Raw genomic sequence first — 27,988 nt, forward strand, 5'->3', positions numbered from 1 at the left:
CCTTAGATATAGTGTTGTGGATTTGTATATTTCTCCTTTCAGTTCTGTCAGATTTTGCTTCATGTATTTCAAAAACACAATTACTAAATGTATATACAATTGGGATTGTTATGTCTTCTTGGTAAGTTGGCATTTTTATTTTTATATTATGTCCCTCTTTATCCTTGATAACATTCCTTATTCTGAAGTCTACCTTGCCTTCTATTAATATAACCACTTCAGCTTTCTTTTTATTATTGTTTGCATGGTTATCTTGTCCATCTTTTTACTTTGAACTTATCTTTGTCTCTATATTTCAAGTGGGTTTCTTGTAGACAGCATATAGTGGGATTTTTTTTAAATCAACTCTCACAATCTCTATCTTTTAATTGTTATATTTAGACCACTTACATTTAATATAGTTACTGATATGGTTTGATTTAGGTCTACCACTTTTACTTTTTTGTTTGTCCCCTCTGTTTTTCATTCTTTTGTTCCAACTTTCCTGCCTTTTTTTGGAATATGTGCTTATTTTTTAGTATGCTATTTTATCTATATTTTTGGGTCCATTTTAATTGTTGCTCTACAAATCACAATATACATAATAATCTTTCTCAGTATACTTAGGGTTAATATTATATCACTTCAATATAATACAGAAGCTCTACAGATAGGTCTCTTTATCTTTCCCCACTGAACTTTACATTATAGTATATATAGTATAGTATAGTATTTTATCTATGTACTGTGACAACCCTACTAGACAATTTATCGGTTTTCCTTTCATCAATAATACATATTTTAAGGAACTTAAGGGGAGCAATGTAGTCTTTTATAATTTACACAAATAATCACCGTTTCTGTTGCTCTTAATTCCTGAAGATGTGGATTTATCTCTGGCATAATTTCCTTTCAACCAAAAGAAATTTTTAGTTTTTATAAGAGCAGGTCTGCTGACAAATTATTAGTTTCCCTTCATGTGAGTATCTCTTTATTTTGCATCATTCTTTTAAACAAAATTTTTTTAATGTTGATTTATTTTTGACAGAGAGAGAGACAGAGCATGAGCAGGGGAGGGGCAGAGAGAGAGGGAGACACAGAATCCAAAGCAGGCTCTAAGCTCTGAGCTGTCAGCACAGGACCTGATGCAGGGCTTGAACTCACAGACTGTGAGATCATGATCTGAGCCAAAGTGGGATGCTCAACCGACTGAGCCACCCAGGCACCCCTATTTTGCATCATTCTTGAAGGATATATTCACTAGATACAGAATTCTAGTTTGACAACTATTTCATGTTAGCACTTAAAGATGCTGTTTCACTCTCTTCTGGCTTCCATGCTTTCTATTGAGAAAGCTCCATCAAATCATCATTCTTCGTAAAGAATAAGATAGAAAAATGTGTCATTTTCTCTAGCTGCTTTTAGGAATTTAGAGTTTATCTTTGGTTTTCAACAGTTTGGTTATGTGTGTCTATGTATGGTTTTCTTTGAGTTTAACCTGTTTGAGGTTTGCTCAGCTTCTTGAATCTGTAAGTTTACACCTTTCATTCAAAGATTTTTTTTTTCTGCACCAGACTTTTTCTCCTCTCTTCTGGGAGTTCAATGACATGAATCTCAGAACCTATATTATGTCATAGGTCCTTGAAGCCCTGTCAATTTTTCTCAGTTGTCCCTCTTTTTCAGATTGAATAATTTTATTAATCTATCTTCAAGTTCATTGACTTTTTCCTTTGTCAACTCCATTCTGCTATTAAGCTTATCCAGTGAATTTTTTATTTCAGATATTGAAGTTTTTGGTTCTAAAATTTCTATTTAGCTCATTTTCAAGTTTCTATATCCCTTTTTATTTTAAAGGGTTTTTTAAAATTATTATTTTAAGAGAGAAGGTGGGAGCAGAGAGAATCCCAAGCAGGCTCCATGCTATCAATGCAGAGCCCAATGCAGGGCTTGATCTCACAAACTGTGAGATAAGGACCTGAGCCAAAATCAAGAGTCGGACACTTAACCAACTGAACCACCCAAGCACCCCTATATCTTTTCTGAGAACTATCTTCCCATTCATTTCAAGTTATAATCAACCACAATATCTTTTCTTATAATTCCAACATCTAAGTCTTCTTAAAGTTGGCATATGTTGATTGTATTTTCTCTTGATATTTGGTCATGTTTTTCTGGCTCTTTGTATATTGCATAATTTCAAGTTACTATATCTGAAAAGGACACTGTAAATGTTATACTGTTTAGACTCTGGGGTCCCATTATAATTCTTCAAAGAATGTTGATTTTGCTATTGTTGTTTCAAGAGGCAATCAACTAATTTAGGTTCAGACCCTAAGTTCTCTCACCTTCTGTTGGTGGTGGTTCTAACCTCAGCACAAATCCACAAAAGAGAGAAAAAAAGGAAATGCACCCCATGCAGCTTACTTCTCCAAATTTTGACTCCTATGTACCATCTGCCTGCTTTTGTTTAATTTTCAGAGTCATTAGATAGTGTGTTTAGTACTTCTGTCAGGAATTTTTATGTAATCAGTTGAAGTGATAGGCTGTAGTGGACTTACTCTCTTGGCTATAATTTGAAACTCCTACCCATTTTATCTTGATTTTCTAGAGTTTAAAAAAGCTAAGAGAAATGAAGTCCCAAAGCACCATGAAGACAGTGACACCAGGAGAAAAGCTCAAAGCTAAGAGGCAAAAACAAATACTCCCTCTCCCCACCCCCCGACATTTACAGTCCTGTTTAGAGGTCAGGGCACTCCTCAAATTGTGGTATCCGGGCCAATATGATTATTTTTATTTTTTGGATGAGAAGATTCGAGGAAGAGCTGATTTGCTCTTTGGTCTCAGATCTAATCCCACGATCCTCCCCTGCTCTGTATTGCAGGGCATCAACCATTGCAAACCACATATCCTAAGATTCCTTGAAAATTAGCTTTTGATTAGATTCTGCCAATAGTAGGCATGGGCATGATGTTGGAGGGCAGAAAGAAAGGAGAAACCAGAATATTTCTCCTACTCTCTCTGCTTTGAGTAGCATCCCCAGTGACAGATGTGTTTCTATGGTGGTCTGAATTCCTCAGATACCCTCTCCCTCAATGTCCCTAGTTCCTTAGCTCTGTAACTCCTCTCCCTGTCCTTCCAACCTCCAGGTGGTAGTGGTTTCCAGTTGCACCTGATCTCTGGGTTACCTCCAATTTCACTTGCCCTTTTAACTATTGCAATATTATAACCAGTTTCATCAGTAAAATCCCTGCTCCTGAAATACAGGCATGGGGTATTTCTCTGGACTCAGACTGATATAGACCACGAGGGAGGGCAAAACGAAAGCCCTAGCTCAGGTCTCTTAATTCAAATGTCAGTGTCTTCCCACTACCCTTTTCTGGCCTAAAGGGAGCATCAGAGGAAACAGACCACCTTCTGGTTAACCAGGAGGGCAATGCTTTGATCTAGGTTGCACATTATTTTGGAGGAATGTAAAAAAAAATTTTTTTTCATACATAATCAGTTTTCTGGGAAAGTCATCTTACATTCATCAGCGTTTTTCTTTTGTGTTAATACAGCACATTATCATGTAGAACTTTGAATCTTCCTCACATATATCCCCACTCCTCCCATGTGTTCTTTTGGAACAGACAGTGGGTAAGTCATGGAAAGTGAAGTGACTTCAGGGAGACCCAGTAGAGCAGGAGATGAGAACTGAATAAGAACCAGGTCTGGGGTTGGGGTAGGATTCCAGTTGAAGTGGTTGGTGTTGCCAAAAAGAATATGGGATAACTTTACCTGAGGAGCATACCAGGGGTCATGGGATCTAGTGATGCCTGAGAGGGAAAAGAAGTTTGGCAACTTCCCCAAGACCATAATACTGGTAAATGGCAGAGCGGGGAGAAAGCTCTTTGGCAGTTTCCAAAAAGGGTGCAGGAACCAGGTTGGAGTTCGGGCCACAGAAAACACCTGACCCAGTCACAGGTCCTGTCCACCATTCCAGGGCAGCAGGGAGAGAATTTACTGGTCTGTGTCTTACTAGGAGCTAATGAGACAGAAATGAAAGCACATCCAGGATCTGTCACAAAAGACCTTTAATGGTCTCTTATTTATGGTTCTTTTGTTCATTTGTCCTGTTAGAGTTGAATAAACTGTAATAACTTATCTAACGTTATAAGGAATGCCACAGGTACAACAGATAAACCTGGCAGGTGGCCCAGGAATGAGGGTGTAACAAAATAATCACTTAACAGAAGAGCCACAGACCTGGAGACCTGTCCCAGCTACCTGTCACTCCCTGCATCCAGGATCCACACAGTCACTGTGCCAGGCTCAATGCTGGCTCCCATTGGATAGGAAGAGACACGTCTCCCATAGTGTCTGTGGCTAGACCTTAACACCAAGCAGAGATGCCCCAGGAAGATGGTACATCTCATAATCATTCCCCCAAGCAGTCTGCTGATCTGCAGTGTAAGCCATGACCACACCCCAAGTTTGTGCAGATCCCGTCTCATATGACACTACCTATCATGCCCACCTATGACCCTTCCTTGCTGTAATCCCTGTGAGGAAGGCAGAGCCTGGCACTAGCCCCATCTTACACATGGGGAGACTGAGGTCAGTGGGGTTCCAAGGGCATGCTTAGACTGAACATAGAACACTTTCTCCCATGCCACATGGTTGGCTATGCCCTGACCTTCACATTTTCCCCATAGAATTCCCTCAGCAGTGGGCCCATACAGGATTCTGTGTCAAGGGCTGGTCCAGGTCTCACCAGTGTACCCACCCCTTAGCCCTGGTCGTGGGCCCAAGCAGAGAGGCAGGCTGGCAGAGAAAGAATATGGGAGACTGTGGGTGGGAGACCAGCATCTCTTCAGTCACCTTTCTGTTGCCCACACACTTGCTTGTCCACAGATGTGGGAGTGGAATCCTACTAGAATTGCTCAAGGGAAACTTGCTGCTTTAAAAGTCTCTGGAGGGGAATGCTCTCACAGGAGGGACTTCTGTCATGAAGCCCTCCTTCAGCATTTGTTTTGTAAAAAATCTGGACATCCATCCATCTGGCTGTATGTAAAGAGGAACCTGAGTCTAGTTTCTCCTTCTCCCACCATGTGGCCTGGGGCAGGGAGTTGGGGTGCTGACACGAGTCATGGGGTGGGGGCTGGGCCTAAGTCCTTGTTCCGCAGTCCCTCACACTGCACGGGCTGATATCAAGGTAAGACTCACCCTCACTGAGCACCAGGCCCCTGCCCAAATTAAACTCAGGCCAGAGCTTCAGGGTGGGTGAGCAACAAAACCATCAAATGTGTACACACACACGTGTGTGTGTGTGTGTGTGTGTGTGTGAGCAAATGCTTGGGCCTGGGTCTGCGACCCAAGTTCCAATACAAAGACACTTTGTATTGGAATGCTAGAGCCATTCCAACATGAAGAGCAAGAATAGAACCTATGCTTGCTGGTTGAAGATCAAACCTTAGAATGGTGGTTTGAAGAAGTTTTCCTTCACAAGTTTGAAGGTGAAACCTCAATAGGCAAGACAGATAAAAGCAGAGTTGTCCTGGTGGAAGTGGGGATGGGGGGAGAGCTGGAGATCTAGGCTTTGCCTCCACCCCCCATCTTCCCACCTTAGCAGCCCGACAAAGCTCTGTGAAACCCAGGGGTTCCACAGCACCTGGTTTGAAAACCACTGTGTCAGAGTGTCTATAGATCATGGGTCCTGGGGACCTGTGCTTTGATTTCTCATTCAGAGTGAGGAGTTGGGAGAGAGTCCTGCGGGCAGGGGGAGGGGGGATGCTCCCCCTTCAATGGGCCTTTGAAGCCACTGTGCAGGGACACTGCAGGGGAGTGGGAGAGGTGGGGATCCTGCCCCACAGGTAGGCCATTTCAGTCCTGGAGGGAGGACAGAAGCGATGGACCTGCCTGGACAAGAAAAGCAAAATGCCAAGCTCAGTGCAGGCATATGCATGAGGGTCAGGGGGGGTCTGTTTTGGTCCCTGCTGACTTTAAAAACATCAGAACAGATATAGGCCTTTGCCCACGAGACCCAATAACAGTTCAAGATTGGGGCCAATGACTTCCTCTGGGATGGTGGAGGATGTCTGGTCCCCAGTCACTGGCAGGAGAGAAGCTGCCTTTGTGGGATACTGGAGCCACTGGGTACAGGTCATCAGGGCTCAGCTCTCAGGGAAAGAGGCCTGGGTTTTCCCTGGGCCCAAATCCCTCCTGTCACCAAGCATTAGCAGCTGTGTCTGATGCTGGAGAGGACCTTCTACTTTGAAGGGCAACTTCTATTCCACCTCACCCTTGGGGTTCTTAGATGGAATAGTGGTTCAGCCCTCCTTGGGCCTGGGGGTTAGGGGCTCTCCCTAACCTGGGATCAGAGCCAAGGCTTCCTGGCCTCTGTGGGATCTGAAAGATAGGAGGTGTGGGTGGCACCAGGCCTGGGACGGTCCAGATGCCCCCCCAGCTCAATCACTGATATCCATGGCTGATATCCTTTCTGTCAGGATCTCTGGGACCACTATCTGTGGGCGAGGCATTCCTGAATTGCGTCTGGATTTTTCTTTCAGCTGAGGCACCAAAGCCAAACTGACTGCACTCATTCTGGCTGACATCTGCCTAAATGAGAAGGGGGCAAGAGATGAAGACTGCTGGGAGGAGGACTCTGCCCACAGTGACCTTCCCACGTGACTCTGGGTTGCTCCCCTGCAGTGGCAGTGCCACAGCCTGTGCAGCCATTTGCAACTTCCAGAGCTGACTTCCATCTCCTCTGGGCCTCCCAATTCCTTAAGTCAGGCGGGGAAGGGATTACGATCTTAGTTTACAGTTAGGGACACCGGGCCCAAGAGGTCAAGTGACTTGCTCAAGGCTACTCAGCTGGTTGGGGACAGTTGGGCAGGAGGCACTGTGGACTTCCAGGCCAGCATGCTTTTCATGGCACCATGTGGGAACCAGCTTATTAGCAATACACCCAGCTGAACCAGCCCCTGGTGGGCCCACGCTCACCTGTCTGCGCCTTGAGGCTGAGGCGGCCCATGGAGTCCAGCCAAATAACTCAGTCCTTATCTTCATGGGGACTGAACTCTTCTCACAGTTGTAGTGCTGAGGACGCCCCACTGGCCCTCTGCCTGTAGATTTTCACCTGGGGCCATGCTCTTTCCTCCTGCCCAGATTGCTATGTATATGCCATCCACAAGACCCACTGGAAGGTACCAGTGTGGAGCTGTGTGGTCAGCATAGAGCCCAAATGTGTGTACAGAAAGAGCCAATACCATGGGCTGGCGCCTGGGGCCCAGTGGGGCTCCTACACCCCCAATTTCACTCCAAGGTCTCACCTGATTCCAGACAGGCTAAACTCCAGATGGAGAGGGGCCCTGCATAGAAGGACTCGGTCATGGTTGGGGGCCGCAGGTGGAGTGGGGTCTGGAGTGGAAGCTTTGAAAGATGATCTAGGTCTTTCTCCCAGGAAGAGGCCAAAGGAAACACTCTGGCCTGAGCATGGCACCTGGGCTGGGCAGGTGGGGCTGAACTCCAATCTATGCGCCATTCACAAAGTTTTGCATTCTAACATGGGTTGAATCTACCTGGAAGGGGCACTGCTTCTAATTCACAGCAAGGCACCATACGAACTAGCAGCAGCCAAGGAGCCCTGAAAGCACTTGGCTCTTATTACCTATTCCCACTATAACTTTCACCTGACCATGAGCTTTCTGAGGACAGGGGCTGGGACTGACCTATCTCTGTGTGTCGAGTGCCCAGCACTGAGCAGAAGTCATCAGCCAAGAGCGGTGAAGCCAAATTCAAATGAACTTGACCACTGCCCTTCTGCAGCCCTGGGCCCAAAGAGTAAAAGTCTAGATGGGGCTATGATACTTCCCACAGCTGGAGAAATTTCCATTAAAATACTGGGATAAAGCCCAAAGGGTGAGTGTGGTATTGAGGTGAAGAAGCTCAAGTAACCAGGCTGACAAATCTTTCATGTGTGTAGGTGAGGGATAGAGGAAGAGGTTTGTAGGGGAGTGATCGATCACCTCAAATCCTAAAGGGTCTCGTACCAGCCTCAAAGGTTCCAGAGGAAGACACTGGAGAGCATATGCTTGGCCCATGCTGTTCCAGCCCTTCGTCAACTCTTCAGCTGTCCAGTGAGGTGCGGACTGCCAGCAATCTCTGGTAGAGGCTGGATGCCTGGGGCATCCACAGCTAGGACCCCAGGGATGGCCAGGAGAGTAGAGCTGCCCCAAGCTGACTTGGTCCTGACCTGGGGCAGGGAGTCCCTAGCCTCAGATCCTCATGAGATTCAGAAGTGGAAGGGCTGAGGTGCAGTGCCAGGCCTGTGAACTGGGTAATCTCGCCATGGATAATGGTTACGCAGCCCACCCCAGGAGGGGCTGGAGAGTTTGAGACCCAACTAGCATAATAAAAGTTTGTTGTCTCCTTTTTCAGGCAAGCATGGGACAGAGATAAAAGGGAGCAGGGATGGAGGAGAGATCCCCTTGCCCTGCTAAGCAATATATTTGCTTGGGTATAAGGTAAACCTCAGGGGGTCTGCCATCCACAGGGAGCTGTGAGGCACCAGAAGCCCTGTCATAAGCAAATCCGAGCTTGGCATTCTGTAATACTCAGGTACTAGGGCCAAGCAGCTCATGCTAGCTATGGCCACAGCTTGACATCAGATGACCCTCCAGAGGCCCAAGAAGGGCCCTTCTCAGGCCTGGGGAGGCGGTGGCTAGAAGCTCTCCAGGGCCCCACTACCAATGAATCACCTCTGGCGGCAGACAAACGAGAGTCAGTGGTCTGGCTCTGGTTCCACCTACCATACCAGAAGCTCTAAGGTTTACAGATTCTTAGAGGCCAGAGCCGGGAGGTCCCTTTGTGATTATCTGGTCAAACCCCAGGTGAAGAACTCAGGCCCAGAGAAGGAAAGGAACTTGCCCAAGGTCACACAGTAAGTGGGCCTTAAAGGTCAGACAAGAACGAATACCTTTTAACACTTTCTACCTCATCATCTGCCCACTCTATTGCTTAAAAATACCCCAGGTCTCAATCACACAAAACACCAGCCAATGGGTAGTGAGTATCCATGACACTGGGAATGGCGGAGGGTCATCAGCTCCCTAAGGAAACGAAGGGTTCTTTGCTACCTGGCAGTCCCCTTCCTTTCAGGTGACGGCATCTTGATGGACCATGCCACCTTCTGCGAAGAAGCCCCTTTGACTGTGGGCATAGTGGCCTCGAGCGCTCTCTCCCAGCCTGCAGGGCCAGCCCAGCTCAGCCCGGATGAACCGCAAGGGAAAGCCGGAGGATACCGGTGTCCCCAGCCCTATCTGGACCACCAGCCTTACTTCCTGAGGGATCACCGATTGCTCTTACGTCCGCAAAGGAGGGAACAGAGCAGATTCTCATCTTCTTACTCCGACCCCATCTCTCAGAGCCACCCTTCGGGAAACCTCCCCAAGAGCTTGGGCTCACTCTACCTCCGGTTGGTGCTTTCTGAAGACCCCTCCCTTATTTCTCTGTGCATGTGTACAGACAGGACACACACATAAGATACAAGGTGGCTAGGATGTTACATCCTGACAGTACTGAAATAGATGGGCTAGTTCACACAGCTTGCCTTAGACTGAGTAACTGCTGGTGAGAAAGCCAGTCTGGTGGCTTTTCTCTACTCCTGGGGTCTGCAAACCATCACCACAGACACAGAGGGTCACTGTCAGACACAGAGGCATGTAGGGTGGGGACGGAGGGGTGGATGCAGAGAGGTGTTTCATGGGTCTCAACTGCCTGAAGGCAGTAAGAATCTATCCACAGGTGTGCCCCTCCCAGCCAGAAGAGGGTGGCCCTCAGCATAGTCATCTTTTAGCTGCCAGAACTGTGTTAGCCACCTAGGACTGTGGGCACCCTCTCACACGTCTTGAGCCCTCAACCTCACCCCTCCAAGCCCTATGCCCCACACTCCCTGTTCTGCTCCCCATCCCAAGTCAAATTCCAAGGCCAGAGCCAGGATGGCCTTTCTGGGGGGTCAGCAGGAAAAGAGAGGGGCTGGAGGGGTGCCCCGCGACAGGGGTGAGAGGGGTGAACGTGGCCCATGTGACCCTTGTTGGCATGGTGATGTGGGGCCAATCCTGAGGCCAGAGGTTCACCACCGTGACCTGGAAGAACACTGGGCCCCCTGGTAGAAACTAGAAGAACAAAGGGGAGGGGGGAACGAGAACAGGAAGAAGACGAATAAGCATCTTAGTGCAGGAGAGCAGACCCGGAGCTGCCCGGAGGGAGGGCTGGCCCCAGTCTATCTGTCGTTGAGCTGTGGAGAACCAGTGCCATCCTCCTCTTCCTCCTTGTCATCCTTCATGCCTTTCAGTCTCTGGCGGGCAAAATCCTCAAACACGATGTCATCATCGCTGGTGGAAAAGACAAGCAAAACGGGATGTGTTTGCATGGCAGGGAGGGTAGGCTTATCCAGAGGGTCAGATGGGACTCAGAGGCTGGCCCCTAGGGTTGACCTTGGGCAGAAAGGCCTGCCAGGCTGGTACATCCAGATGCCCTCCAGTGACAGTGGGACTGGTTGTATCTGGACTCCAGCTAGTCATGGAAATACCAAAGGGAGGCGTGGGTTTGACTTTCCTGCCTAAGGGCTGGGAAGTGACCCAGTTCTTAAGGATTTGGGGGTGCGAGGCGGATATCAAATGGGGATGGAGGTGCAGTGTGGCTGGGCTGGGGCCAGAGGAAGAACTTATTCCCACTGTGAGATGCCAGGCCCAGTAGTTTCATAGCCTATGCTGAAACCCTCAGAACAGGCCCAAGAAACCCCACCACCCATCCAAAGAACTACCCTCAGGAAGCATTCCTGTATCTGCACAGGATGGTGTGGGCTTGGCTTAGTGGAAGAAAAAACCACAAGAGCCCTTTCTCCAGGGAGCTGTCAGCTCACACTCTATCCTGAGGGATCTTGGATAGGATGGGGTCTGGGGGCAGTAAATCTAAATAGTGGGGCAGAGGGAAGGGTGGGTGGGGAAAGGAGGTGCCTGAATGGGGTTTCTGGACTGAGGACCGCTTTTAAGAACAGTGAGTTCTGTTCTATCACATAACATGTACACTTAGGCCCACCCAAGTCCCCCGCCCCACAGAACTCAGCCAGCCTCATGAGGTGTCCTCATGGGGTGGCTTGAGACACCACATCCCAAATATCCCCTGGGGGACAAGGAAAGGGTGAATTTGGAGCTGGAGAGAGAAAGCTGCTTGGCTCTGGAGGTGGTTCATCCTGTCGGCCTAGGTCCTCCCCCTCGGGCCACTGTCCGGTGAGGCGATGGCCTTTGACCGCAGGGAAATCCGCATCGGTCCTCAGGAGGCAGAAGCAACAAGAGCCCCAGAACCTTCCCCACCCCACAGCCTGATTCCACCGGCTGGGCGCTGGCAGGGCAGGAGAGCCCCAGCCCAGGGCCGCGAACCGAACCAGCCCTGTGAGAGCCGAGCAGGCGCTGTGGACGGATGAACGGATTGACGGACGGACGTGCAAGGACGAGGGAGGAAGACAGACCCCACCAAGGCAGGAGGAAGAGGAACAGGCACGGAGGGTCCTTCAAGTCACATGCAGGCAAGCGGGTTGCTGAAGAGGCGAGCAGAGGCGGCTCTCAGCAGACGGGGTTAGATCAGCTGTTCCTCAGAGGTTAATAAGCATATATGCAAATGATCCCATCGCCCCGCCCACCACCCAAGGCCCGCCCCCCGGACGTCTGCAGGCAGGGTTTGGCTTACTTTGTGTCAAGTTCTATGAGATTGGTATCTACTGGCGCCTCGTTCTCTGGAACTAAACACAGGGTGGGCGGGCGCCCGTGGGTTAGTGGTGAGTGGGCACAGGGGCAGGTGGGTACAGCTCCCCACTCCAGGGCAAAGGGGAGGGCTAGGGAAGAAGGGAAGTGGGGAAGAAGCGTTGCTCCTTGATCTCAAAAACACCCCCAAATCATCCTAAAGGCAGGAAGGAAGGTCCAGGAGGGTCCAAGGAGGCCCCTTGTAGTTCTAGAAGAACAGAAAAACCTCTGGACCCTACTCCTTTGGCATGTCTCCCACATGACTTAGATTCTTTTCTTAAGTACGGGGCTTTCACGAAGTGTTACGACAACCCTTTTTTTTTTTTTTTCCTCACAATTTCACATCTCTGAACTTGGGGTATGTTTTACAACCAATGGCATTTGATACTTTAATTGTGAGAACATTTTTCTTTCTTTGTGGTACATACTATAGAGTTGTCTCTTTCAACTCAAACAGCCTTTGATTTAAGGAAATATGACCAATCTGGTCATTGACCCTTCCACTCCCAGCCTGCCTCTCCATGGACAAAGGAGTCAGACCTCTTTGTCTCTTGGGGGAGTCAGATGCAAATAGAGGAGTGTGGTCCTCACAACAGATCCTGGGGAGCTGAGGAAAAAGGTAACCCAGGCCTGAAGGCTAACCCAGAGTGAGATGGGATGATGGGGAAACACAGCACTGGTGGAGAATGGGGTCAGCAACCTGCAAATTCCCACTCCAGTGACCCACAGATCCTGCTCACCTTCACGATGTGGGGGTTCCTCTTTGGGCTTGGGGTGCATTAGGGTGAAGGGCAGTTCCACGGCCACATCACTGAAACAGAGACCCAGACCCAGTGAGCCTTGAGCCCAGTCTCAGGCTGTAAGACTCAATGCCCTATCAATGCCCTATTTTATGGTCAGAGGAGGTAGGTCTCAGCTAAGGCAGGAAATCTGCTCAGGCCCCAGTTCTGCCACTCTCTGAGCTTTACTCTCTCTAGGAGGTGAATTAGAAGCCCTTTTCTGCTGGCTCCAAAAAAAAAAAAAAAAAGGAAACCTCCCCTTTTCCTGAGAAGGATCCTTGGATTCTCATGAGCTGGGAGGAGGCACAGGGGTGGGGAAAGGACTGCCCAGAGCAGTGTGCACATTGGGTGTGGGTGGGTCCCAGAGGTGTCCTGGGACCATGCAGGCCTCAAATCACCACAGCCAGCCCAGCCTTCCCTAACACAACCCTTCCTGCCGACTCAGTCCCACCTCCAACATCTCCATGAGACTCTTATAAAAGTACTCCTGTGGTCCTAGCCCCCCACATCTGGATGATGCACTGCTGAGGTCAATTAATCGAATTCAAGTTGTATTGGCCCAGGCCCCAGGGCTATCTACACTGTGCATAGAGCCTTGAAGCCCTGTAGGGGCGGAGGGTCTGGGTGGTGGGGAAGAACAGGGGGAGGTGCCACCAACACCCAGTGCTTCTGACCAGGACCTCCCTCCCCTTGGCCCTGATGAACAGAATAGTAACAAGAGCAGACATATGGTGCTGACTCTCTGCTAAGGACTATTCTAGAGTAGCTCCTTTAATCTCCACAACAACCCCATTAGTATAGCATATATACAGACTAGGAAACCGAGGCACAAGGAGGAAAAATAATACTGCACAAGGCCACACAGCTATTAATGGGAAGTGATAAGATTCTGACTCCATAATTGACATCCTTGCCCAATGAGTGATAACTGCTCAGAATTGAGGTGGTGATTCCTATCCATCTTCTGCTCTCCACTCCTACAGAAGGAGCCATGAAACCTTCTCCTCTCAGCTTGGGATGGTGTCACCTTGGAGGCCCTGCCAACAGTGAGCACCTTCAGGCACAGCCTCATCTCACTGACCTTGCTGCCCAGAGCCCAGCTGGTGGGAGGAAGGGAGAGTGGAACAGAGTGGGCAGGGACACCGGCTGTGCAACCAGAAAGGTCTGTTCCCAGCCCCAGCACTGTCTGGGAGGGACACTTTTACATCTTCAAGTCTCACTGAGCTCATCTGGAAAATGGGGAGAGCAATGCTTACCTTCTAGAACCACTAGAACTTCTAGGAGATGATACAGGTCAAAGGTTTGACTGAACTGTGACACTGGTACCTGCCAGAATCATTACTTCCCCTCAATGGGAACATGGGCGATTCACAGGCTATTACAATAGTCTGGCTTTTCTTTCTTTCTTTCTTTCTTTTTTCAATGCAAAGGGGATTGCTTTTCCAGATTCACTTGGAAGAGTGAACTATCAGAATGGAAGAATGAGTTTGCCAACCTTCATTAAAGCCATACAGGATGTGGGTGGAAGAATCTAGACATTAACTCCAGCAGGCCTTGAGTGATCAAGGGCAGGGGATGTGTCTGATTCTTCCGTGGGATCTCAGCATGTAGCACAAAGCTGAGCACAAACCTGGGTTCAGAAAATCTTTGCTGAATTGTACTGAACTGAATTGAATTAATTTCACTTCTCCAAATAGATGATTTCTTGGGATGAACAATACTGCCATCTTGTGACAGGAGGAGGCAAAACCACTGCATGTGGAGCATGTGCCGTTTGGGGAATGCTCATGGATCCAGCTGGCTACAAGGAGAGCAGATATCCCCAGGACCTCTCCTTAGCAGTGCATGGCCTTAGTGTACAAGTTTGGAAGCCACGAAACCCGCATTTCTCCAAAATGCCAGATTTTTACGGGGCTATTCCCCAGATCAACGAAGCTGACCTTGCTGTCTGCAGAGGTTCTTATCTCTTGGGTGGAATGGAAGAACAGGGCAAGGTTTTTAAAGGAGAAACTGCATCTCCCTAGTCCCTCTGGGGAGGGTTCTAGTCCCAGCACATGACTGAGTCTGGCAATCGAAAGTGACTGCTAAGATTCCTTCCAACCCAGTGCCCTGCACTTCTGGATCTCTGGGCCCTCCAGGAAGGTGGGTCGATCAGGTTGAAGGGAGGGACTTTACCTGGATGCAAGATCTCCCAACAGGCTGGGTGGGTCAGAGGAGGCGGGAGAAGTGGTCAGGAGAGAGTTCAGAGAGGAAGAAAACAGAAAGTACGTTCATTCACCACCTTGCTGCCCACAGGGGTAGGGAAGACCCTGAGAGGCACTCCCACCCACCACTGCAGGGCTGTAACCTCATTCAGAGATACACAGAAACGGCATTAGCCTTGCCTGGGGGACTGAAATCCAGGCCCAGCTCAGCCAAATCTCCTCACAGGAGGCCTCACTAAGCCTGAGGATCCTCTTCTGCAAAGGAGACAAAAAAACTGACCCCTGTGCTGCCCGCCCTGGGGAGGCCTCTCTGATGGCAGAAGAAATCAATCTGGGATTCACCGAGGATTCCTCAAGGAAGAGCTTGAGGCAGACTGTGGATCCTGCAAGAGCCACAGGGCACAGGACTTGGGATTTGCAGTTCTGAGATGTCCTGTAATATGTGGGCACATTCTAGTAATAAAGGGGATTCAATGTCTAATGCTATTAGCATTCAAATCTTTTCATAGACATTTATGAACAAGAAAAAAAAAACCCTATGACAAATTAGAAGTCCTAATTCTAGGTTTCTAACAACATGCAGGCCCATTCAGTGGGGAGAAGTTGTGTCTGAGCCTCCACTAGACTGTGCTCCGGGGCAGGGAATGTGTCTGGTCTACTGCAGTGACCCCAGCACCCAGCCTACAACCTAAGATTAGGGGAGGAGATTTCAGGAAATGTGTGGAGAACAGTTTGGGCCTCTGTTTCCCCATCTGTCAAATGGGAGTCAGAACATCCCTAATCCAGCTCTGGGATTCTGAGCCCCTTTAGCCATGTCCTCAGCAGATCAGCATGTGCATGAGCAGGGGTGGGTGCTGTGCCCCAACATGTGATGAGGGGACAGAACTCTCTGGAGATCCCACAGCACAGACTCTGAGGAATCTTCCCCCACACAACAACCCCATGTGCCCAGACAGGGATAGAGAAGAGGAGGAGGGGGAGGAGGAAGAGAGAAACATGGAGAGGGCAGGCAAGGGATTGAAAGTCTCTGAAGTAGGAGAGGGAAAGGGGGCAGAAGAGGAGAAAAAGGAACATGAAGGGGGAAGAGAAAAAACAGGAAGTCCTCCAGCTCGGTTTACCCTCTTGGTGGCTGCAGCTAAAAGGTCCGACAAACAGGCAGAATGGGACAGTGGGCTGTGGGTGGTCAGGGATGCCCCCTTCTGCGCTTAGAGTCTTGGGCTGGGCTAGAACACTTACCCGCCCCGAGATACCACCAGCTTCACTTTCACCTTGTAGGAAACAATGATGCCCAGGATCTCCCGGTTGGCGCCTTCCCTCAACCTGCAAGGTGACATAGGGAAGCAGGTTCATGGAGGATGGCTGGGTAGATGAGACAAGGTAGGGTAGGGTGCAGTGGGGGCAGCAGCCGTCCATCCTTCTCCTGGGCCACTCAGCCACCATGTGCAAACAGAGCTCTGTATGTGAGAAAGGTAAGCTTTGCCCTGAGCGGATAGGAACCTAGAGCCCTGGGTCCCACATCTGGTTGTGAAATTCACTCCCTGTGCACACCTGGCAAGCCCCTTTCCTCCCTGGGCCTGACTCCCAGCAGCGCGGTAGGTTCTTTCTACCCTTAGATAGACGGAGTCTGCTTCTCTCACTGTTCAGCAACCCGTGGGACACAAAGGGCTCGCCAGGCAGGGGATTCAGAGAGAAAGAGGGAGGTTGGCAAGGCAGTGGGGCGGAGGTAGCGGGGAATACCCTGAAGGAGGTGGCCCCTCAAGTCTGGAAGTCTTGAAGTCAGTTAGGATTTGCGCCAGGGTGGAAGAAGGGGAAGAGGGCAAAAGCTTGGAGGTGAGTGGCTAGCATGTGCATGTGAGCAACTGTGTGGCTGGAGCACAGGGTCTGTACTGGGAGTCACGGGCAGGGCTGCTGCAGAGGCAGGCCAAAGCCCCACTGAAGGGCCAGACCTCAGCAGATAGGGCAAGCTGAGTTCTCCACACCCCAGGTCTCCACTAAAGCAGGTAGCCTCAGAGTCAGTGATGACCATGAGGCAAGAGTGATCATATGGCCCTGGGATCCCTCTTTGAGGGCCATACTTCCATCTGGTCTTGCCCAGCTCACTGTCCACATTTTCCCAGACTCCCCACCCCTCTTCTGATTCATCCTCTCCTGCTGGATGAATCCAGCCTTACTCTGCCTCAGGGACATACCCCATATGACTGTAGACCCTAGGTCAGGAGCTGCTGCCTCCTGCAGGAAGTCTCTCCAGGTTGCCCTCCCCTAGGCAAGCCAGCAGATCCCAGCACTGACTAAGAGAGCTGGGTCTAGGGGCCCAGCTTGCTCTCTGGTCACCCCTGGATAGGGATGGGAGTAAGGGGACAGCTTCCTTATAGTTCAAGCTCCTGAGGATGGGCCAGGGACAATGCCTGGGGAGAAGGTAACCACACCATGTACTGGCACTGGTGGGAATAGGTGGGTGTGGACCCACTGGGGGCAGGGAGTAGGGAGGGTGGGTCCTCACAGGGTGCTGGAGGCCAGGTTCGTGTCTTCATGCTTGAGCTTCCCGTCCAAGGCAAGGCCCCGCTTCTCTCGGTTGTTGGCCAGGAAGGGGGTCAGTGTGTAGACCTTGCAGAATGTCGAACTGGGTGCCACTGTGTCACTGGGAAGAAGGGAGGCGGGTGTGGAAATACCGCTCCCCCACCAAGAGCCAATCCCCAGCCATCACCCCCAGCCCAGCCAGAACAGCTCCAAGATCACATAGTAACATTAAAACACGTTTTTAATTTTCAAAAGTACTGATTGCTATTACATGTAAACACACACACACACACACACACACACACACACACATACACACACACACAAGCATGAAAAATTACATGAAATGCACTTGCCTCCCAAAAGGAGGCAGGGCTAGGAAAAAAAAAAAAAAAACTAAACTAAACTAAACAGATGTGTCTTCTACTGGGAGCATCTACTTCCTTTAGGTAAGAAAAGATGTTTCACTTGAGATCTCTCCTCTTGGCTTAGCTGCTAACAGGTTTGGGACAAGATTCCATGCTGTCCTCAAACCTAAATTTTTTTAAATTAAATATAATTTATTGTCAAATTGGTTTCCATACAACACCCAGTGCTCATTCCAACAGGTGCCTTCCTCAATGCCCATCACCTACTTTCCCCTCTCCCCCACCCCCCATCAACCCTCAGTTTGTTCTCAGTATTTAAGAGTCTCTTATGGTTTGCCTCCCTCCTTCTCTGTATCTTCTTTTCCCCTTCCCCTCTCCCATGGTCTTCTGTTAAGTTAAACCTAAATTTTTTAAATATAATTATTCTCTACCCTCCCACATACAACCCCTTTTACCCAATGAGCTGGATTATTCCTTTATCAGACAAGAAATGCTATGTACCTAGTGCCTTCCCCTCTTTGCTGTGGCTGCCAGGAAGCTCAGAGCAAAGTATCGCCTTCAATCTAGGTTTCTGGTACAGTGTAGTCATGACCCTAGTCCCCTTATCTTCATTAGCTTTAATTTGGTCATTCTAGTTTAAGTAGGTCTTTCCCTTGACTGTCACATGCATTTTCCTGTAGCTAAATCAAGTGGATGTTTTCTAAAAGGCTGCTGTGAGTGGCAAGAAAATCTGAGGTCCAGCCCTCTACCAGGTGGAAAAGAGCCATCTGCACCTGTAACTGGAGCCAGAACTTCTCATTTCCCACCCAGTCCCACACATCCAAGGCTGGGCTTGTGCTCACTTACTCAGCCTCTTCCATGGCCACAGGGCACTTGTACTGGGCTGTGTTGAAAAGGCAGATGTCCGCATACTGGCGCACTGGGGAGGAAGAGGGAAACAAGCTGGTGTGAGCCAGGGGTGCAGCTCCCAGGCAAGCCAGGCTCCCTTGAGTTGAGGATGTTCAGCCCCAGGAATGGCCAGAATGCACTGGGGGATTCTGCAAGAGACCACCCCCGTCTTCTACCTAAGAGGTAGCCCAAACTCACCCATTTCCTTCCATTACCAAACATCTCCCTCAAGGACAGCTTTGCCCAGAACCTAGGGAACCTAAGAGTAGGTGGCTTAATGAGTAAACTCATTACCTGGCCAACGAGCAGCCTGTGTTACTAGCCTCAAAAGCCTTACCCTTTGGCTTAGAGCAGGCCCTGGGCTTCTCTGCAGGCCAGAAGTTCACAAGGGGAGAAGCTTCAGCTACCCCCAACCCTTGGGTGGATTCCCTCTTGCCTGCCCCCCTGGGCTGGCCCTGTGCCCAGAGTACCCGAGATCTTGATCTTCTTCACTGTCTTGTTGGTGTTGTTGGTGACGTGAACATTAACGCTGATGGGTTCTCCATGGTAATAGATCTGGGAGGGGTAAGAAGGGAGAAGGGTTGGACCAGAGAGTATTAAAGCTCTAGATAGGGAGAGAGAGAAGAGGCCCCACACACACTTCCTGGGGTTCCCCAGACTTTGTCCACTCTGACATTGGCCTCAAGTTCATCAGCCACTTCCCACTGATGCTAAGTCACTGGGCATGTTCAGTTCCTTTGTGGGATTTTTGAAAGATGATTGAATTAGAAGGTGATAGTCCTGGCTACAGTCCTGACATGGTCACCAGAAATAATGAGAGCAATAAAACAATGGTAATGAAGGATGAGCGCAGCGTGACCTTGGACCGGTCTAAGCCTCGGCTTCCCCCTCTATTCAATGGAGGGGTTGGACTAAGTGATGTATCAAGTCCCTGCTCACAATGGGTGCCAGGAATTTTAGACACAGGAGGGTCTAAAAGAAGCAGGAGAAAGGTGGGGAAGAGCTGACCTGCTCACTGAGGGAACCGGCTCTAAGAGCTCACTGAAGGACCTCATCTCAAATCATGCCCCCAGCACCTACCTTTGGCTGTCCCAGAGATGAAAGGGCAGTGTCCACACCTCAAAAGGGGGAAGGGGTGACGGGAGATGGCCAGAACCCAGGTCCCTTTGGGAGGTACCCTGACTTCTAAAGTCAATCGCACCCTTCAGGCTCATGCCCCACTCTGCCGCTCCTTTGGACCCCCAGAGGCTTCCCCAAATCCCCCAAGGGAGGTCTCAGATTCCCTTAACCCTGTGGCCTTAGGACTGGGGGCAGAAGCTCCTACCCAAGGAGCCCAAGAGGCCATGAAAGACCTGGGATCTGAGGTCCCAGCCCCAGTAGAGCAGCCCCCACCCCCTGCCAAGTCTAAACCTCCTACCTCCTTATCCAGGGAGGCCTCTAGATGCAGGGGCTTGTCCGACATGAGGAACTGCCTGGTGGTCTCAGCTGTGGGCTGGGGGCCAGGCCTCTCCGGGGCATACTGAACCTTCCTGATAACCAGGCGCACAGAATTCCTAATGGAGATGGGCAGAGCGAAAGATAGCCAGAGTCACCTGCCTCCATCCACTTCCCTTGGGATCCTCCCTTTCCTGCTCAAGAGACTGCCATGGCTCCCCATGGCCTTAGAATCCGTCCAAACCACAGAGGTTAACACAGGCCACCTGTGTTCAGAGTCGCCACCTGGCCCCACTCCATCCTCCCCCAGTGTCCGCAGCCACCCCCACTTCCTCACTATCATCCTTGATGGTCTATCTAGTCTTTTCTCTGCATCTTCACTTGCACTGAGCCCCTGCCTGCAACACCCTCTTCCCACTTCTGCCCTCATTTGCTTCCTTCTTCAAGGTCCAGCTCAATACCTCTTCTTCCAAGAAGCCTTCCTGGATCAGCTCACTTGATCTCCTGGTCTGAACTCCCACACCATCAAAGTGAACTACCCCATGGAAGCCCTTCATGTGGGTCTGTCTTGGTAGCCAGCAGGATGGCAAGAAAGGGACTATGTTTTCACTTCCTGCATCCCTTATGTCACCTAATAGCATAAGCTCCTTAAGGACAACATTTTGTATCTAAATTGTTCACTGCTGTGCTCTCACCACCTACGACAGTGCCTGCCATCTAACAAACGCCCGCCAAATACCTATTAAATCAAAATACACAGAGGGGCCCCATGAAGAAATGGGGGCTCAGAGAGGTGATGGGCTTTAGTGGGGGGGGTATGGATTCAGTCAGGGGGATGCTGGCCAGTGAAGAGGACAGAGACTCAGTGGGAAGATGGAGGCCCAGAGAAGAGATGGTGCTCAATGAAGGTGACAGGCACTCAGGGAGGAAATGAGGGAGGGCTCAAGAGCTGGGAAGGGATGGGACCCGGTGAGGCAGCGTCTGTGGCGTGCTGGGTATGCCAGCAGCACCCCCGTTTCTCACCTCCACTCCCTGGAACTGGATAGCCAGGGTTGAGGTCTTAGCTCTCCCTTTATTAGGTGTATGACCTTGAGAAAATTAACCTCTGGGTCTCAGCTTCCTTATCTGGAAAATGGTAATAATAGCCACACCCACCTCACAGGGTTGCTGTGAGGATTAAATTAGTTCATACACGTTCATCACTCTGAATAGTGTCTGGCCCTTAATTGGCCCTTGATAAATGACAGTTGCTATATCATTAGTAATAGCAGTTAGTAGTAGTATGGACATAAAATGTCCCATTGGTGGTGGGGTGAGGGTGGTGGCCTTCAGTGTTGTTCCTCTTCCTTGGTCTGGTGAGGCCCCTTCAAAAACCCACAACCTCCTTTCTTTCCCCTGGTCTCGGGTCTTAAGAAGAAAAGGAAGACAGAAGCCAGGGAGAAGGGTCCCATCTCCCCAAACTCAGGAGTTTCCCAGGCTGAAGATAGAGATGCCTGCAATACACCCTTCGGCCACCAGATGGCAAACTCAGCCCACGCCCTAGGAAGCTGCAGCCCCTCCCTCAGCCAGCCTCCGGGAGGAATTGTGCCTGGGGAGGCAGAGCACATCAGAGTTGGGGTCTGAGACCAGCCTCACCAGGAGGCTGGGCAGGGCCTGCCTGGAGGAGGAGCAGGCATGACAGCAGGGCTGGGCAGTCCGGCTCAGAAGTCAGGGCCAGCTGTTTCCGCCTGCCAGCCTAGACTGTCTGCCCAGGGCTGTGCCTGGCTGGGAGAGCACTACCTTCTCTGACACGTGGGCTGACCACCCCCCTCACTTTCCCCGGGGGGGGGGGGCTTCACTTACTCCACTTCCCTCCCTTGCTTAGAAGCCTCCACTGACCCCACATCCCCCTGTCCCCCCACCCACCCCAACCACCACCTGCTGATGGCCTCCCAGGAGGAGAACTGGGAAGTGGGGGCGGGGGGGGGGGTTCCAGGGTGACTGGGAAAAATCTCGTCTACTGTTAAAAACAATCTGAATCTTGTGTTTCTTTCCAAAACAAAATAAAAAGCCATGCAGTCTGGCGGGGCAAGACTAGAGGCAGGGAGGAAGATGGAGGAGGCAGGTACAGTGGTGTAAAGGAAAAAATGATGAGGCCTGAGCCAGGGCTACTGAGCCACCTCCCCCAGGAAACCCTCCATGACTTGCCGGCCTTCCAGAGTGCCCTTCTCAGAGTTCCTGAGGCTGGAATGTGTGGCCCCTCCTCTCACACTTCCAGGTATTGTTACTTATCTCTTCTTCAGACTTTGCTGCTCCTGTCTCCCTCCCTCTGCCAGCAGGCAGCCCACACCCGGGAGGAAGCTGTGCCCTTCTCACCGCTTGTGGATCTTCTCCTCCAGGTTCTCAGCACAGAAGGCTTTGACTTCATAGTCCACACCACAGGCCTGAGGGGAAGGGGCTGCTGACCACAGGGCCTTGGAGCGGGCAGGGTCCCGACAGCACAGCCATCCCACCCTCTCATTTTACAAACAAGGACGCTGGATGGGAACACCAGACTCCCACAGCCCGGCCACCCCTCAGCCTGACTCAGGGGCCCTGTGCTCAGCCCCAGTGCAGTGCCGCCTCCATCTGCGGCGGCCTCCCCCATCTGACCTTCCCGCAGAGCTCTCCCAGCTCCCCCGACACTGGACATCCCAAACTGCCCTCACTGGGCTCCACTCTCCAGACACCTGCCTGGTCTGGGCGGCTGTCCTCACCAAGGCAGCCACCCGGCAATAACAGCGGGTGCCTCAGCCCCCCTGTTTGGGGGAGCACGTACTGTGTGCAGACCCTACAGTGCTTCAGTGTCTCACTCCACCCTCCCAACCCCATGAGGAGGTGCATCCTATTGTCTCCATTTTGCAGATGAGGAAACTGGGGCTCAGAGATCTGGGGCCTGTGACACTGGAGGTGTCCCTTCTCTCTGAGCCCCAGTTCCCCCACTTGTGAAGCCACCACGAAGGCACCTCCCCCATGTGAGGTTGTGAGGCCGGGTGGTAGTCCGGAGAATATTTTGGTTCTGCTACAGCCAACAAGCCCGGGACAGACTGCACGTAACTGAACGTGGGGGTGAGGATGACACAGTATCAGCCACCCTGTATGAAGGGGCTGCTTATCTGAGGTGGTATTGAAGTGGCCTAGACATGAGGAGGCTTCCACACAGAGGGTTCCAGCACCTAGCAGAGAGAAAGCCAGGGCCCTGGGGATACAAACGTCCTACACCCAGAGAAATGCTCCGAGAGAGGTGACCCACCTTCCCTGTGTCTTCAGGCCCCGGCTGCAATGTCACAGAGCATGGGAGGTTCGGAGGGATCTGTTAAGGGAACAGACGAGCATAGGTCTCCTGTCACATTCACCACTGACCTCCCCATGTCACCCACCCATCACCCCCATGCACATTCAGCAGATCGGGGGGCCCTAGCAACAGGCCATGTCTCTTCCATCAGACTCGGGGCTCCAGAGGACAGACCATGTCTCCCCCATCAGACCATGACAAGGATGCCCCACATGGGGCCAGAGGCCCCTCCAGTAAAGCCAAGGATTTCAGGGTCTTTCTTCACCTAAAGGGTTTCACCTAGACTGTAATAGGTAGAATAATACCCACCCCCCTCCAAAGATGTCCACATCCTAATCCCTAAAACCTGTGACTGTGCTACCTTACACGGCAAAAGGGACTTTACAAATATGGTTACATTAAGGATCTTGAGATGGGGAGAGCATCGGGGATTATCCAGGTGTGTCCGATATGGTCACAAGGGACCTTGGCAGGGGAAGCAGGAAGCAAGAGAGCCAGTGTCAGAGTGTCGGGCTGTGAGAAAGACTGGCCGGCTCCTGGTGGCTTTGAAGACGGGGGGGCGGGCTTTGAGCCCAGGAACGTGAGTGGTCTGCAGAAGCTGGAAAAGGCAAGGCCTAGAGAGCCCCCAAAAGAACGCAGCCCTGCTGACACCTTGATGTCAGCCCAGTGAGACCCATTTTTGATCTCTAACCTCCCAAACTGTAAGACGATAACTTGTGTTTTAATTCCGTGTTTAATTCCCACCAGGTTGGAGGTGGTTTGTCACATGGCTACGGGAAACCAATACATCTACCATGGAGAGGATGACTGTTTCCTCTCTCCTGCTCTAACCTCCCAGCAAGCCAGGGGATTTCACTGAATCACAGAATCGGAGTCTGAGAAACAGGAGATTTGAAAATCCAGCATCTGGGAGTCTTCCCATTCAGCAAAGTGGCAGAGCAGGGAAATCACTATGTGCCACCCCTGGTTTGTGAGCCGGGCTGAAGCCGGGCCATGTGGGCAGCTGGTCTGAGGGAGGAGACAGTCTTTGTAATAACTCAGGGGCGAGAAAGGGCTCCTTCTTTCTCTACAGTCTCTCCCCACCCCACTCTCTCCCGCCAATGACCTGGACACAGGAGGGTCCAAGGAGTAGCCCAGAGGTAAGGTGCCGCCCCTGGTGGTGGCCAGAGAAGAGACACTTACCAGGTAGTGTAAGTGACAGTGCCCCAGGTCCCAATGTGCACTGAGAAACTGAGTGCCATGGAGCTGCCGCCCCAGCTGCCCCCATGTGCCTGCCCAGAGGGCTGGCGGTCCCTAACCTCAAAGGTGAAAGGGTAGGCGTGCTCGCCCAGCTTCTTGATGAGGCGCTCCTGCAGCCGTGTCAGGGGCTTCTTGTCCTCAGGGGCCGGCGGGAAGGACTGCACGTTGGCCACAAACAGGTCCTTGCGAAAGGTCAGGCCCAGGACATCCAGGTCCTCCCGGCCATAGCGGAAGGCGCAGGTCAGTGTCACATAGACTGTGGGAGCAGGGGGCACTGAGGACGGGCCCAGGAGGGCAGCAAGCAAGCCCCCCAGAGCACCAGCTGAGCCCTGGGATCGGCCCAGCTGGAGCTCATAGGTCTGTCCCGAAGCTCCTGTGGGGAGGGCTGTGCTGCCCTTGGGATGGGGGTGCTGGGTACCTGGGAGAGCCATTCGGGTCTGGCCCCTGGGAGGAGGTGGGGGCTGACTGCTGGACCAGCTCTGTCTTTCCCCACCCCCAACTCTGGCCAGCGGAAGTGAGGAGGAGCACAGGAGACTGACAGGGTTGGTGAGGGCTGGCACAGGCTGGCAGGACTGGGAGGGTGGGGCCGATGAAGGGACTGGCTGGAGAGAGCAGAGGGAGGGGGAAACAAGGGCTGGGTGGTATCTGGAAGGCACGGGGTCTTGTCCCAGCCCAACCCCCACCCAGTGTCTCCCTTGGACAAACCCTTCACCTCCCTGGGATTCCATTTTCTCTCCTGTAATGAGACCCTAACTCCTGCCCTGTTGGGCAGCCCCAGCCTTGCAGCAGTCATGATATACTGACGTTGAGAGTGCTCAGGGCACTGAAAAGGTTCTCCCAAAATGGGCCTAAGTGGGCCGCCCCAGGCCAGAGGAGGCCAGGGCACCTGATCTGATGCTTGTTGGAGCTGTAAAGGGAAGAGCCAGGGGGGCTGGGCAGGGAAGGGCTGTAAAATTAGTTGATGTCCTGCCCGGGACTCAGGGAAGCCCTGGGCTAGAAGTTGGTGAGGAACAGGAGGCCCCTTGACGGGCTGGAGGTGGGGACCACCACCTCACCTCTCCTCTCCTTGAGATACTCAGGATCCACCAGGACCACACCATCTGGAAGAAGGACACAGAGTGAGCACACCCTCCCAACTTGACCTCTCACATTCCTGAGCCCCAAAGACCACGCCAAACCCAAACCCAACCTTCTGTCTGCTGGGAATCATGAGAGAAATGGGGAGGCCTGCACCTAGGGGACAGCACTACCACGTCCCAACCCCTGGGGCCTTACAGATCCAGTTGGTAGCCTGGGGCACGTTACCTCTCTGCTTCTTCTCTATTAATAAGGATGACGATGTGGGTCCGAAACCCCTACGATCAGGTATACTTCAGAATTGAGAGGTTCTGAACTGTGGAAAGGCCCCATGGTACACCTTCCATATGTTCTGTAATACCCTCTGCAGGATCTGGGGCCCCATGATCAAATCCCTTAACACCTCAGCAGGGAAACATGGATATCTTCATCAAGAGGCTAAAGTGTAAAGAGCTCCCTATGGGTTCAGGTCAGGTTTTGCGTCTAAGTGAATCCCACGTCAAACGTATGAGCAAGTTTAGATTTCCAGAGTTTCTTGGACTTGGGATTTGCAGATCGGGACTTGTGATCCTGTAGGATCAAACTCACAGGGCTCCTGTGAAGACTAAGTGAGTTGATATGTTTAAAGGGTTAGTTGGTGCCTGGCTCATGCGCTACCATGGAAAATGTCCCATGGCCTGGCCCTGACCCAGTAGAGTCCAGCTGGACACAAAGGACATTTTCTCTGCACAGAACCCCAGGAAGCCAGAAACTCTGGCTCAGGGGTCACCTCCTTGCCTGGCATTCCTGGTCACGTCTGGTCAAACTTTACTCAACCATACGCATACCCACTGAGCAAGAAAATTCTCTCTCCCCAACTCTAGCCCACTGCCACCCTCCCCCAATGCTGCCTTACAGCAATCTCTCTGGGAATCTCAGAGGCCACATCTGGAAGTCAGTGCCAGAGGGCTCCTGGTCCTATCCTGGTCCTGGGCAGGTCCAAGGGATACCTGGCCAGGGGATGCCCACCCCATTCCAAAACCTGCTGGGCATCTCCCCTCCTTTTACTATGGGTATTCCCTCTGTGCCTGAGCACCAGGGACTCCGTAAACAAATCAGTGGAGAGGGCACTCCCCCAACCAGAGGTATCAGTCAGGGAAGGCTTCTTGGGGGAGGGAAGTGGGAGCCAGGACTTAAAGGTGTCTGGCGTGTAAGAAGCCTTATACTGAGTGGCGGCTGCTATCGTCATCGTCAGGCCACCCTCCCTGCTTCTCCCCTCAACCCGCCCACACTTTCCCCTCACATGGTCCTCACTGAAGGGAACGGGGCTGCTCGGTAAATGTGGTCAATGTTTGCCAACTGACACAGGAAACCGCTTACACCCTGTTCTTGAAACCAGGCCCCTCTGGAGACCTGAGAGCTATTCCTAGGTGGCTCTAACAAACCCTCTTTAGAAGCGGCCGGATCGGCCCCACCTTCCCCCGCCTTCCTCCCTGGCCTCTGCAGGGACTCACCGACAGGGTCCACGAGGTCGATGTGGTCCACAAAGTCCCGCTTTCCCAGATACACAGTGAGCTGGGGAAGATAAGCACAGGGGGTGTCAGCAGCTGTGGGCCCGGGGGACACATCCCTGAAAAGCCACTGGCCCTTGCTCTGGAGGAGAACCTGGGAGCTGCCTGTGAAACACCTACACCCATCCATCCTTAACACACATTAAAGTCCTAACTGGACTTGGACCCGAGCTCCAGCCCTAATATCAACAAACCCTTGTACAATTTTGAAAGTACCTGCTTATCCTAAACCCCAGTGAAGAAGTTATCAGTGTTCCTGGTTTATAGATGAGAACACTGAGGACGGCACACCAGACGCACCAGCCCCCTTGATGGTCTGTGGCCTGCAACCTCGCAAGCTCCAGGCCCTTCTTCTCTCCTTAGGCCAGACCAGTCATCCTAAAATGCAAATCTAATGATGCCACTCCCGTCTAAAAACCCTCTAATGGCTCCCAGGGCCCAGAGGTAAGATGACAAATGGATTTCATTCTAAATGCCAACTCTGATAGATGGGGGCTGCCTGGGGCTCTGGGTGGAGAAGGACTCCAAGGCGGAATCCTGGCTCAGCAGGAAAGGGTGAGCAGTGACTGGTGATGTCTGCTGTGGGCACGAAGGGAGACAAAGGAGCACGCGTGGTACTATCTGCCAGCCCAGGAGTCTGGGCTCCTGAGCCCTACAACCTGTCCCACCTTGGCTCCCGCTCCCCCTGCCTCCCTCCTGGCACTCAGATTCAACTGCTGTTCATTCCCCCACACTCCCTGTGAATTATGTTCATGCCTACAATGCCCTTTTTCACCCTGTCTTGCCTGGAAGACAAGGCATCCCTTTTAGAGAAGCCATCCCTGACTGCCCAGGCTGGGTCCCGTAGCCCCTGGGCA

The 27,988-nt window shown here is 51.5% G+C and overlaps 1 protein-coding gene across 8 annotated transcripts in view; it reads right to left on the bottom strand.

The window, feature by feature from the left end:
* Positions 1-391: 391 nt before the first annotated feature.
* ARRB1 (arrestin beta 1) overlaps positions 392-27,988 on the bottom strand; it is a 79,702-nt gene continuing 52,105 nt past the window's right edge. For 3 of the 8 annotated variants that reach the window (XM_049652452.1, XM_049652459.1, XM_049652468.1), the window contains 12 exons: positions 27,075-27,135; positions 25,560-25,604; positions 24,923-25,106; positions 24,564-24,760; positions 23,224-23,283; positions 22,308-22,375; positions 19,936-20,071; positions 18,989-19,073; positions 18,477-18,549; positions 17,246-17,383; positions 15,982-16,065; positions 11,721-12,573 (listed from right to left, as the gene is read on the bottom strand). In XM_049652452.1, the coding sequence (XP_049508409.1) occupies positions 12,297-12,573; positions 15,982-16,065; positions 17,246-17,383; positions 18,477-18,549; positions 18,989-19,073; positions 19,936-20,071; positions 22,308-22,375; positions 23,224-23,283; positions 24,564-24,760; positions 24,923-25,106; positions 25,560-25,604; positions 27,075-27,135 (1,408 nt within the window). In that variant the 3' untranslated portion in view covers positions 11,721-12,296. Of the gene's footprint in view, positions 10,356-11,709; positions 12,574-15,981; positions 16,066-17,245; positions 17,384-18,476; positions 18,550-18,988; positions 19,074-19,935; positions 20,072-22,307; positions 22,376-23,223; positions 23,284-24,563; positions 24,761-24,922; positions 25,107-25,559; positions 25,605-27,074; positions 27,136-27,988 lie in introns of those variants that run through there. The other 5 variants (XM_049652435.1, XM_049652480.1, XM_049652477.1 and 2 more) reach the window with 2 other exon arrangements.

Source organism: Panthera uncia, chromosome D1 (genome assembly GCF_023721935.1).
Source record: "Panthera uncia isolate 11264 chromosome D1, Puncia_PCG_1.0, whole genome shotgun sequence".
NCBI lineage: Eukaryota > Metazoa > Chordata > Mammalia > Carnivora > Felidae > Panthera > Panthera uncia.